Here is an 11,482-nt window from a genome sequence, read left to right as displayed (position 1 = left end):
TCATGTTAGATATACCTGGGTCAGTTTAGGTACTGAATTTAAACAGTACTATAAAACTATATTCCTTATTAGAGACTCCAATATAATTAGCTCAGTATACACTGGAGATAAAACAAGAAAGGATCTGAAAATGTTAGATGCTAGTGCAATAAAACTAGTTTATACTAATTTTAGCAGTAAAATAATTACACATTTACTCAGAGCATAATGAGTATTTATTAGCATGAACAAGCTTGTACAACTCTTTGACCTGGCTTTAATGTAATCTAGACAAAAATCTAGACTGTAACCTTAATCCTGTTAACTTTACTGGATTTATAAGAATAGTCAGTCTCATACACTGATCAAGTATGCTTTTTGTAAATTTAACCACTTCAAGATGAAAGTTTCTCTGTGCTCTGTTAGCAGTTATAAAGCAAGAGAGAAACTATCAATATTGGCACTGGTAGTCAAGTCTGGGTATATACAGGGAACTGAAGCTATCCAATCTGTTAAAAATATTTAAATTTCAAATAAATGGCACGTTACTGTAATGTATAGGATTAATGTCATTTTCACAATATTTAAATGTAAGAAAATTTCTATTCTGTCCAGTTCTCTCTGCATCATAGCAGACTTGAACATAGCTTATGTAGTACAGCCACTAACTGCTGTTAAACATTCCCCTTTTGATGAACAAAGGGACTTTAGATGTTTCAATGCTGAGTGTCACAGCACTTAACTTTTAGGTACGTAGACAACCACAGGGACAATGCTAACAGCCTGAGTTAGGTGCTTAGGTTCCTTGTACACTGAATGGGGAGAGATATTAAGCAGCTAATAGTGTGATTCACAGAAGCCAGTATAATAGATGGGGAGTCACCTAAGCTAGGCAATGGGAAATGCTGATGACAGGGATGTGTGCTAAACTCTGCCTCTCTCTGAAATAGGTGCCTAAATCCAGGCCGTGCCTATCTCTGTTTTGCAATCCATGAAAGGTAACCTGGCAGTGGCCTAGGTGCCTAAGCTATTCCTTGAGGGAATGAGTTAGGTGCCTGCTTCAGCCACACAAAATGGGTGGTAGCAGCAATGGTAGTACCCACCTTATAACTTTTAGCTGAGTGGTTAGAGCATTTGCTTGGAATGTGGGAGATCCAAATTCAATTCCCTCCTGTGCCTGAGGGGGAGAAAGGATTGGAACAGGGGTCTCCCAACTCAGTGCTTCAACCACTGATCTAATATTCTGATGAGAGATTTCCTCACCTTCTGCTGAAGCTGTTCTATTGTGGATAAATAATGAAAAAATAATGGGAAAGGGGAGAATGGACCTGAGGCTTTCTACATGGCTGCCATAACCACCAGGCCATAGAATCATTCCCTCTCTAGCCCAAACATAAAACTGGTAGTAGTAGAACAGACACTGTCTGCTTTCTCTCAATGACTCTGCCACAAACTCCTCTCTCCAAGCATTCCAAAACATGACCAGAAACACCATTCCACTAACATAATTGTCCTTTACTCAAGTTGGATTGCATGATTGGGGCAAAGTAACAGCAACAGAAGAGTTTGTATACCAAGTAGTGAAGGTTTCAGGGACATCTGTTCTCAGTTGCAGTGGTGGAAGGCCTGCCAGCAGAGAAGGGGTCAGGTTCATGGCTGGTGAAGGCCAGCTGATTGGTGGGCGTTTTGGATGTCTCAGTATGCAAATTGTGAGACATATTACAATAGCCTAAATGGCTACTCACTTCTACCAACAACAACTTTTCCCATTCAAAAAACTAGGAAATTGAATGGCAAAAAACCCCTATGTTAAGGAGTTAAGGTTGCTTGGTGGTATGTCACCTTTCAGAATACTGAATTGAGCAAAACTCAAAACTTCTAAAAACCAGTACATTCACAGTTAAGGTTGCCCAAGCAACCTTAACTCTGCCCTCTTTCAGCAATGCCCCCATACATCCCATAAACAAATATACCATTATTCTGTCAACCCTCCAATTGCTGAAATGAACAAGCTCTTCACCTCCTTTTAAATCCTTTTACTCTCACCCACAGGACCTAACTAACCCTATTAAAGAACAAAAAGGGAGGGGAAAAGTTGCCCATGCTACCATACTTCAGGTTTTCAATTCCAACTTTAAAAATTTTTAAAATACATCTGCCTGCAATCTTCTTCATTCAGCAATCTAGCAACTGAAATGCATGTGTGTGTTAAAGTTATGTAATCAATTGAATGTGTACTGTGATGGATATTTAATGTCTTAGTACAGAACTTATTAATTTCATACCAAGATACTAATATAGTGTTGAGCTATTTTTATTAAGTTAATATTTACTTTACATAATGCAGGAATTGTGCTGCTTGCTACTATAATTTATAAGGTATACAGGTGAAGCTAAAATAATCAAGACATCTTTAGTGTACACAGGGTTTTTTAAAAAGGACAGATACACAGATCTGAACATGTTCTACATCTTCTGTATCATCACCTGAAATTTACCTGCAAAGAAAAGCAGAATCAAGTTACAAAATATCAGTATTATCTGTAAATCCTTCCAATGGCAGCAACTTCTCATACTTGCTTTGTTCAAAAGAGCTAGCAGGAGATAGTGCAGTTCTCTTCTTCACTTTAAAAAAAAAATCTAGCTATTCTATTACATTTTTTTAAACCCAGTTAAAAGTGTTTTTACAAGTTTGTCTATGTTCAAGGTTGCATCAATTTAATTTTAAATTTGTTAAAAACAATTTAAACTAGTGCAAAGCCCTGTGGGAACACACTTAGATTAGGTTGTTGGCAGTGAAGCCTATTATGTCACCACCCCTTCTAGTGGTTTCATGTAAATATTGAAGAGGAGAGGAGATTGGATAGTTTGTCAGTAACTACATATAACATGTTCATTTTGCAGGCTATAATCCAAGTTGTACTAAAATGGGTTCTCAAATGGGGATTGGGACCCCTCGGGGGGGTCATGAGCTGTCAGCCTCCACCCAAATCCCGCTTTGCATCCAGCATTTATAATGGTGTTAAATATATAAAAATGTTTTTAATTTCTAAGGGGGGGTCACACTCAGAGGCTTGCTATGTGAAAGGGGTCATCAGTAAAAAAGTTTGAGAACCCTAAAAAGTTAAATCTCATGGCACCTGGAATTCTACAAAAATAGTAGTCATTTTCTAGAAGTAGAAGATACTCAAACAGCAATTCTCAACCTCATTTGGTTGGAATCTTCCCCTTCTTTCCCCTACTGCTACACCCTGACATGATTGCTGCTTCTCATTTTCCCCTTTCTTTCTTTTCTATATATTCTTCTTGGTTTTGCTTTTCATTTTATAATTATGTTTTTCCTCTGTGCTAACCTTCTCTGCTCTTTCAATAGTACAACTTTCAATAATACTCAAAATAAGCCATTTCCTTACATCCACACTTAGTACAGCCTTAAATTCTAGTCCCACATTGAACACCTGAACAGCAATGAAGTAGATAAGGAAACCTATTCAGTGATCTTACAGCAGTTGTCTAATCTGAGATGTACTCACATGCAGGCATTGCTGAAACTTCAGCTGTCACAATACTCTTGATTCCCAGATTTGACAAGCCACCTCTGATTAGTCCACAGGTGAATGCCAGATACTAAACATAAAATTATATTTTATTTTATGCCAGCATCATCGAAAATGAAGTTTACAATAAAAGTATACTAGCATTGTATCACAATCTAACTACAAATCATAAAAACAGCCTATGTGGTAGTTCTGGTTTTGTTTCAACATTTGAGGACATGCCAATATTTTGCAAGACATTTGGCCAGAGGGTATATAAACTTAATGCAGAATACTCAGGGAGTGATTTTAAACTTGAGATACCTGCTGGTAAATCAGAGTTCAGCTTATCCTTAGAAAATGGGTAAATGTTATGAACTTAAAGATATCTCCAGATATTTTTACAGAAAAATATAGAAAACAGTATCTCAAGCAGACTAGACAGAAAGAGGCAAATCTCCCAAGACTCTATCCAGTATTAAAGATCCATAGTCATGTCTTCTGTTAAGAGATCAAAAGCTATCATCCAAGAGATATTTATAGGATATTATAATTTAATTGAGCACTCCATTTCTGACATCCACTCTGACCAAAACCACTTCAGAGCAGCAGTCTCTCTGCTGAGGCACTGATGTAACTTATATAATCGATTATGTTAGCTACAGTTTTTAAATTAATAAAACTAAGAGCTATTTATGAAAATCTGCTGGAAGATATTTCTTATAAAAATGTAATATCATTGAAAGTTTGTTTTGACCATCACTTTAGTATAATCTCACCATCTCTTGGGAATTAGGAGAAAAGGAATGGAAGAGAAAGACAGGAAGGTTCCTGATAATACATGCTTTCTACTGAAGGGAAATAAAAAAGTTTTGTGAGGCTAACGGTCACTCCCATTGCAGTATTCCCCATAGAGCAACGTGTGTTGTTTGATGTTCCATTCACAGGGAGAGCAGAAGAGACCCCATACAGCCCTTGCTCTGTCAGACAAGCCACTCCAAGTTGGCACTGCTAGGCTTCAAATTGACCATGATTATTTCCTGACCCACCAGTCACATTCACTGTACCTAAATACAATAGAAAACATTACTGATACCTAGTCTAACACTTAACACTTATACAGAAAATGATCCAAATGCATTTTTGTACCTTTTCTATCCACACAACTCCAGTCATAAGAATTTTTACAATTGAATCAAGATAATACAGATCTAAAACTGCTAATTTTCCAGGCTACAGCTGAAGAATACCTTAGGTGCATATTCTAAATACTGTTTTCCTGTAGACATCTGAGTCAAGAGACGAAATTTGTTGTCCTGAAGTACATAGATACCCTATAGGAAAAGAAATTTTTCCTTTAGTAGGATATTTAGCAACATATTGTAATCAACGTTTTTAGAGAGAATCAGTTCATCTTTTTGTAAGAGACATTTACAAATACAGTGAAATGTTTTCAGATTGAAACAGAAAACTGGATTACACTATATATAAAGAATAAAGAGTGGAAAGTTTAATCTGAATTGTTTCTTTAAATTTTATAAAATAACGTTTAAACTTGTGAAGCTGGGATGTGCCTGATGACTTACATGTAATTGGGAGAAGTCTTTCCAGTGCTGAAGAATAATTTTAACAGCAGCCCTGATGTATTAAATTTTGTTTGTTGTTAATATTTGTTCATTTTAATACTTAAGAAATGGTAATTTTTTCTCCACTACTTTCCCCAAAAATAATTTAATTATGAAAAATCATTGGAGATGATATGGACATGAGTACTCCCTTATATGAACAGCATAAAAACAGATTCTAATAATCCATCTCTACACATATTAAAAAAGTGCCCACATAACTTTATGTAACAAAGTATAAAAATAGAATAGGCTAATCTAAGCATGCAATGAAAATGTCTCCAAGCTTAATTTCTGGCTGTAAGAGGTAAGGATGATTCTTTCAATTTATAACCTAACATTACTTGAAACAAATGTAAAGGTTTATATAAAACTGACTTTGTTTAGGGCTCTGCTATTACAGATCTCAAATATTTTTGGAATATAATAACTATTAGAACAACAAACAAAGTATTAAATTTGAGTATGCAGTTTCTAATCTGCAAGCATTCCTTGTTAAATTGTATTGGTGATAAAATACCCATTGGAAGTTAAATACTTTACAGAGTTTACCTTTTGCAGCCATTTCTCTCCCATACAAGTCTCCCATTCCTAATTTTATCATGAGAATTGTGCCATATCATGGATTTTTGGAAAGAAAAAACAGAGATTTAAGGCTCTAACAGTGAAAGCAGCTGTTTATATGATTCTGCTATAGCTTTGAAAACTGGCTAGCTCTACAGAGAAAGGGATATGAATACAGTGTCATATCAGTGGGATGCCAATTTTCAGTGAAAGTTTGTCAATTGTTTCATACACAATGCGTTTAGCAGGGTGGAAGTATTTCAACTGGTAACATTCAAAAGCATACAATAATGACTTCAAAGTAAAATGGTTCAAGGAACTCATTCTAGAGAAATATTATGCAGGCAGTTTGAGATAACGTATGACAAAGTGAAATTGCTTTCTATTAAATGATTCATCAGGTATGTAAAAATGTGTTGTAAAACAACAAAACTCAATCACAATTGCCATCTCCATTTCTGGACTGTGTACTTGCATTGGGTCTGTTATTGCAGCAGTACTACAAAAATGTTTTGGGGGATTGCAGGCATTTAGGCTCAGATCCTCAAAGGTATTTAAGCAGCTATTGATTTTAATGGAAGTTAGAAGCCTAAATTCCTTTGATGATCTAGGCATTAGTCTTTTAAAATGGCAAAAGACTATAACGTCACTCTAAACCTTTATTACAGCCAAGTCTGCATTACACCACCACTCCAATATTTATTACAGTCAAGTCTGCGTTGAAAGTAGTATCTAAAACTATTTTTTTTAACTAAGGACAGCTACTTTTTTAAATAAGACCATATAAAGAAAAAGATTATTCCTGATGGAAAATGTGTATGATTAATTTCAGACCAAGACTAACTAAAGCAATATTATAATTCCTTCAAAATAATAAAATGTTTATAACAAGGTCCACAAATTAACTCTTATTCTACAGTATTAATACCTGATGATTGGTCCTTAGATTATCAATTTGCTTTTTGAATACAGTAGTCCAAAAATCTTTGCAGATGAACTTCATAATATCTAACTCATCCTTGAATCTGGCAGTGTCTTTGGTAAACCTAAGAGCAGAGCAGAAATGTTTAAGTTGATTTTGTTCAAGTAAATGCAGGTGTACAGTGACTTTCTCAATTGACCATATGTCTAGTAAATGACAACAAAAAAAAAGCTATATGCAACATTGGTTGAGATTTAAGTATATAACACAGTCAGAACATTCAAATATAGACTCCCTTGACTCCTGTCACTCATGTATGCATAGTATTGTGTGTTGCTTTTATCTTATCTTAATACCTACGCATGAAGTGGCAAAATTATGGTGGGACCAATATCTTTGAATTTACTAACTTTAATCCTGGGGCATGAATGGTTGACAGGGATGCAGGAAGGATTCAAAGCACTGCATCCCCTCTCCTCCGCCCACTTGCCAGCTCTTGTGTGAGGGTATGAGTGTAATATAATAGCTCACTGAAAGGTGACAGGGCCAGAAAGAGTTAATTAACTGACAGACTAACTTGACTCATGGCTGAACTTTAGAGACCTGTTAGGAAAATATGTAAATAAATAGAGCTTTGAAATGCAAGTCTGCATTGTTAGAGGTAGAAGGGGAGATGTTTGCTCAGGTCTTGTGATGTAAGCAAATAAATTAGTCTTGTCTACCGCTATGGCTTTAATTCAAAGATCAAAAAAGGAATATTAACATTTAGGAAGATACTTGAGTGAAATAGTATTATTGTCTATGTGTCTCAAGGTTGTGGTAACCTGTATCTGAACTGTTTAATGGATAAATTATCCTGTGTTAATTGCCAGGATGTTTAGGAGAAGAAAAGTTAAGCCTATTATTTTCTCAAGCCAAAAGGCTGCTGGAAATGTATAAGAACCCTGGGACACGATCCTACTTCATCTCAGATCTGCTTTGGGTTTCAAGAAGGGGAAGCCTTAAGCCATAAGGATTGAGATCCCCAGCCATTGAGTGGAGTCACCCTGAATATGGATATTGGACTATAACCTATGGCCTATTTCTAAAAGGACTTTTGGCAACTACTAGCTCACCACTCTATGTATCTGAGCCTCAAGAATTGAATTCAAGTCTGTATGTATATTGATCTTTTAACCAACTCTCTCTCTCTTTTTTAATAAATTTTAGCTTAGTTAATAAGAACTGGTCATAAGCATGTATTTTGGGTAAGATCTAAGTTATAATTGGACCTGGGTATGTGGCTGATCCTTTGGGATTGGAAGAACCTTTTCTTTTATATGATAAGATTTTCAGCAATCATCTTCATATCTGACGTGTGTGTCTGGACAGAGGCCTGAGGCTTGGCACTTTAAGGGAACTGCATTGTTTGAACTTCTGAGTAACCAGGAGGTACTACAGAAGCTGTTCTATGCTGGCTTGGTAAATCTAAGTATTAGAATAACCACCAGCTTCTGGGGTTTGTCTGCCCCGTTTTGTTTGCAGTTCACCCTAATTGAGTGACTTCAGCTGGCTCCCACGGGCAGCACTGTCACAGCTTGCCAACGCCAAACAGCTGTAGCAAGCTTCAGGAGGGAGGGAGGGAGGGAGGAGGAGGATTTGGGAAGGGAGTCGGACTAGGGGCAGGGAAGTGGCAGATTTGGGGCAGGGACTTTGGGATAGGGGTTGGAATGGAGGCAAGAGGGGGCAGAGCAGGGGTGGAGTCAGGGCAGCACCGGGGGGAGAGGAGGGTCAAAGCACCCACCGGTGCAGGCACGTATGGGTTCCTGGCAGCAAACACACTCCTGCCTGGACTACAGGGAAAAAGGGGTGGATCTCCTTGGTCTGTGGGGAGAGGAGGCTGTGGGAGAATTAGGAGGGAATCACTGAATCAAAACATTTATGCAGAATCCTGCTCTCCCTGGCACTAGGACCACAGTGTCAAAAGAGAAGGTGCTAGAACAAGTGACAATTAAAGAACTATAAGTCACCTGTACTAGATTGCATTCATCCAAGAATTATGGATGATTTTAAAATGAAGTGGATGGACTGCTAACAAAAGTATTCAATCACCCATTAAAGTCAGCTACTCTACCAAAGGTCTGAAGGTAAGTTGATATTGTATCTCTCTTTAAAAAGCACTAGAAGTGATGCTATAAAGGACAGTCCTGTAAACTGTACTTCAATACCAAAAATTCATGGAGGGCTCCAACCCACACGGTATTCCTGGGGAAAGAGTGGGCGGGGGGGTCAGCAAAGTGAGATGCAGTGGGTGAGAGCTAGGCTATAGGATGACATTTTTTTAAATCTCACTATTCTTACCTTTCGATTAATCCTTGTCCTACTCTAAACCCCATATTTTCCAGTTTAGTGATGCATCGTCCGTTTTCCTAGAAGATACAAAAGTTATATTTTCATATTCTGTTAACGCCAGTCTTGTAGCAGGGTGTATAGAGAAAATAAGAACACATCCATCCCTAATGGCCTCAAGCTATAGACTATGATATGCTACTTCGGCTCGTGCTCCTCCCCTGCAAACACATGCGAACAGTAAGATCCGGCCAGCCGGCTCTCCCGATAGGATTTTACAGAAGAATCAGATATTTTGAGTTCAGGAAATAAACGTGTTCGTGTCTTTCTTTCTCTAGCTTCGGCCAGGACAGCGCCAGGCTGGGCTTTGCCCCACGGTGCTCCTGGCACCCAGAGACCCTGGCGGCAGCGGCGTCCGCTCCGGGCACAGGCATCGTGCCAAGCAGGAGCGCAGGGACGTGCTGGATACGGAAGCCCCGGGATATCGCCCCAGGCCAATGCGTGCGTGTGCTCGGCAACAGGGGGTCTCCGCAGTTCCTCGGTGTCTCCCTCCCGCTAGTCCCCGTCTCACCCCCTCGCCGTGCTCCGCGGCCCGGTACAGCCCAGACACCATCTCGTTGTGCAGCAGCAGGAACAGCGTCTCGTCCGCCATCTCCGGCCTGGTCATGCCGAGGGCTGGAGTACAGGGCCCGGCCTCGCGCTGCCTCCCTTCTGCGCCTCCCTCCCCGGCTCTTTCCTTCCTAGACCGGGCCCCGGCCGCTTCGGGAAGCAGCGCGGCCTCACTGCCAAGGCAACGGGCGGCTTCCGGGCAGGGGCAGGGAACCCGCTGTCAGAGTCCAAGGGCCCCGCCCCCGGGAAAAAGCGTACGGGGGCGGGGGGACCGCGCTGCGCGCTTCGCAATGCGGGGCAAAGGATGGGGAGGTGGGGCCAGGGCTTGCAAAGTTAGAGTGGGGAGGTGGGGCAAGGCTGGGGATGCAGTTCCAGGTGGCTGGGTGTGAAACTTGGGGACTATTTTAATGTCAGCTATTTAAAATATTGACTCTGCCAAAGATTCAGTAAGGTCCCTTTTCTCCGTACATCCTAGGTATAATCACTGTCCGTGGTCTCACTCATGTTTTAAACTGGCACAGACACTAGCTCTACCGGCTCTGAAAGCTGTTGCAGACATTCTGCCAATATCATCTGGTCAATGGCATTCTACCTTTTTTTAATCTAATGCCAGTAACAGTTATCTTTGTGGCTGACATTCATTATGAAGGGGACAAATCACAGTCTACAGGAGAAAATCTTGGCAGCTCTACGGTGTGGGGAGGGTTGGGGAGCTGGATGTGAGTTTATAATGGCACCCTCTACCTCTGCAGATACATCTGGGATTAAACTAAGGATGATATTAGACCTAAAAGTAAGTTTCTACTGCCTTTCTTCACATTTATCCTAACACCTCACCCTCACCTTTTTAGAATTTAAGGCCAGAAGGGACCATCCTGCACCAGCACAATGAATCCATCTTTTATTCATGTTTCCTTGCTTCTTGATTTCAGATGGCTAATTGGCCCATTTCATTTACCTAAACTTTGTGCACCACCACAAAGCCAAATCAACATTTAAATTCCTCCCCAGTATGGAGCAAGAGAGAACTGTATTTTCATTTCATGCTAATTCTGTGAGTTGCTCATCATCCCACAGAGCTGGATGCAGTACAAAAACCTAAATTGCAAGAAACCTCGATTAGCAAATAAGAGGAACAGTGTAACACCGATCCCAAAGGAATTTTACAGCCAGAACAGAGACACTTAGCTACCCAGCTCATTGCGTGCTACAAAACCCCGGGCAAACAGGAGGCCCAAGTATGGAGCACTCTGCCCAGCTTGCAGGACTAGAGGAATCCTAGAACTTCAGGGTTGCAAGAGAACTCAGAAGGTCATCTAGTCTAGTGGTTCTCAAACTTTTCTGCTGGTGATCGCTTTCACATATCATACCTCTGAATGTGACACCCCCCTTATAAATTAAATAACCTCACAACCCCCCGTTTGAGAACCCCGATCTACTCCAATCCCCTGCTCAAAGCAGGCCCAGCGCTAACTAAATCAGAGGTGCCACAGAACTTTGCCGGGGACAATCGGACCCCTGCCAATCATGCTGCGGGTGAGGGGCCATAGCGATACAGGGTGGCGGTCGCACACCGGAGCGGAGCGGAGCAGGCTGTGAAGTAGCAGCAGGGGAGATACCCGCACTGCGCTAGGAAGGACGGGACAACAGCGCCAAGCAGGCGGCTCGCCTTGCCCCGCGAGACTAGCAGCCAGGGCGGCTCTCAGCTTCTCTGCAGCAAATTCTCCCCAGGAGCGAGGCAGCGGGTAATAGGGCAGGTGCTTAGGGGAGGGGCTGGCTGCAGGAGGAAGAAACGAGCAGGGCGCGAGTTGAGCGGCTAAACGCCAGACCTTGCGGAACAAATAAAATGCTTTGTTATTGGTTCATTTATAACAAAGCGGGAGCTCATTGGCTACTCCCCAGTCCTGTTAGTTCTGCCT

The 11,482-nt window shown here is 40.6% G+C and overlaps 1 protein-coding gene across 1 annotated transcript; it reads right to left on the bottom strand.

Moving 5' to 3' along the window:
- Nucleotides 1-2,277: 2,277 nt before the first annotated feature.
- On the bottom strand, nucleotides 2,278-9,799 carry TRAPPC6B (trafficking protein particle complex 6B). The gene is made up of 6 exons (XM_030559222.1): nucleotides 9,526-9,799; nucleotides 8,967-9,034; nucleotides 6,633-6,750; nucleotides 4,766-4,849; nucleotides 3,513-3,606; nucleotides 2,278-2,477 (listed from the first exon to the last, which is right to left on the bottom strand). The coding sequence occupies exons 1-6, from the start codon at nucleotides 9,619-9,621 to the stop codon at nucleotides 2,446-2,448; spliced, it is 492 nt and encodes a 163-aa protein (XP_030415082.1). The 5' UTR covers nucleotides 9,622-9,799; the 3' UTR covers nucleotides 2,278-2,445.
- Nucleotides 9,800-11,482: the final 1,683 nt, after the last annotated feature.

The sequence above is a fragment of the Gopherus evgoodei genome, chromosome 4, assembly GCF_007399415.2.
Source record: "Gopherus evgoodei ecotype Sinaloan lineage chromosome 4, rGopEvg1_v1.p, whole genome shotgun sequence".
Lineage (NCBI taxonomy): Eukaryota > Metazoa > Chordata > Testudines > Testudinidae > Gopherus > Gopherus evgoodei.
This window is presented reverse-complemented; position numbering and strand designations above follow the sequence as displayed.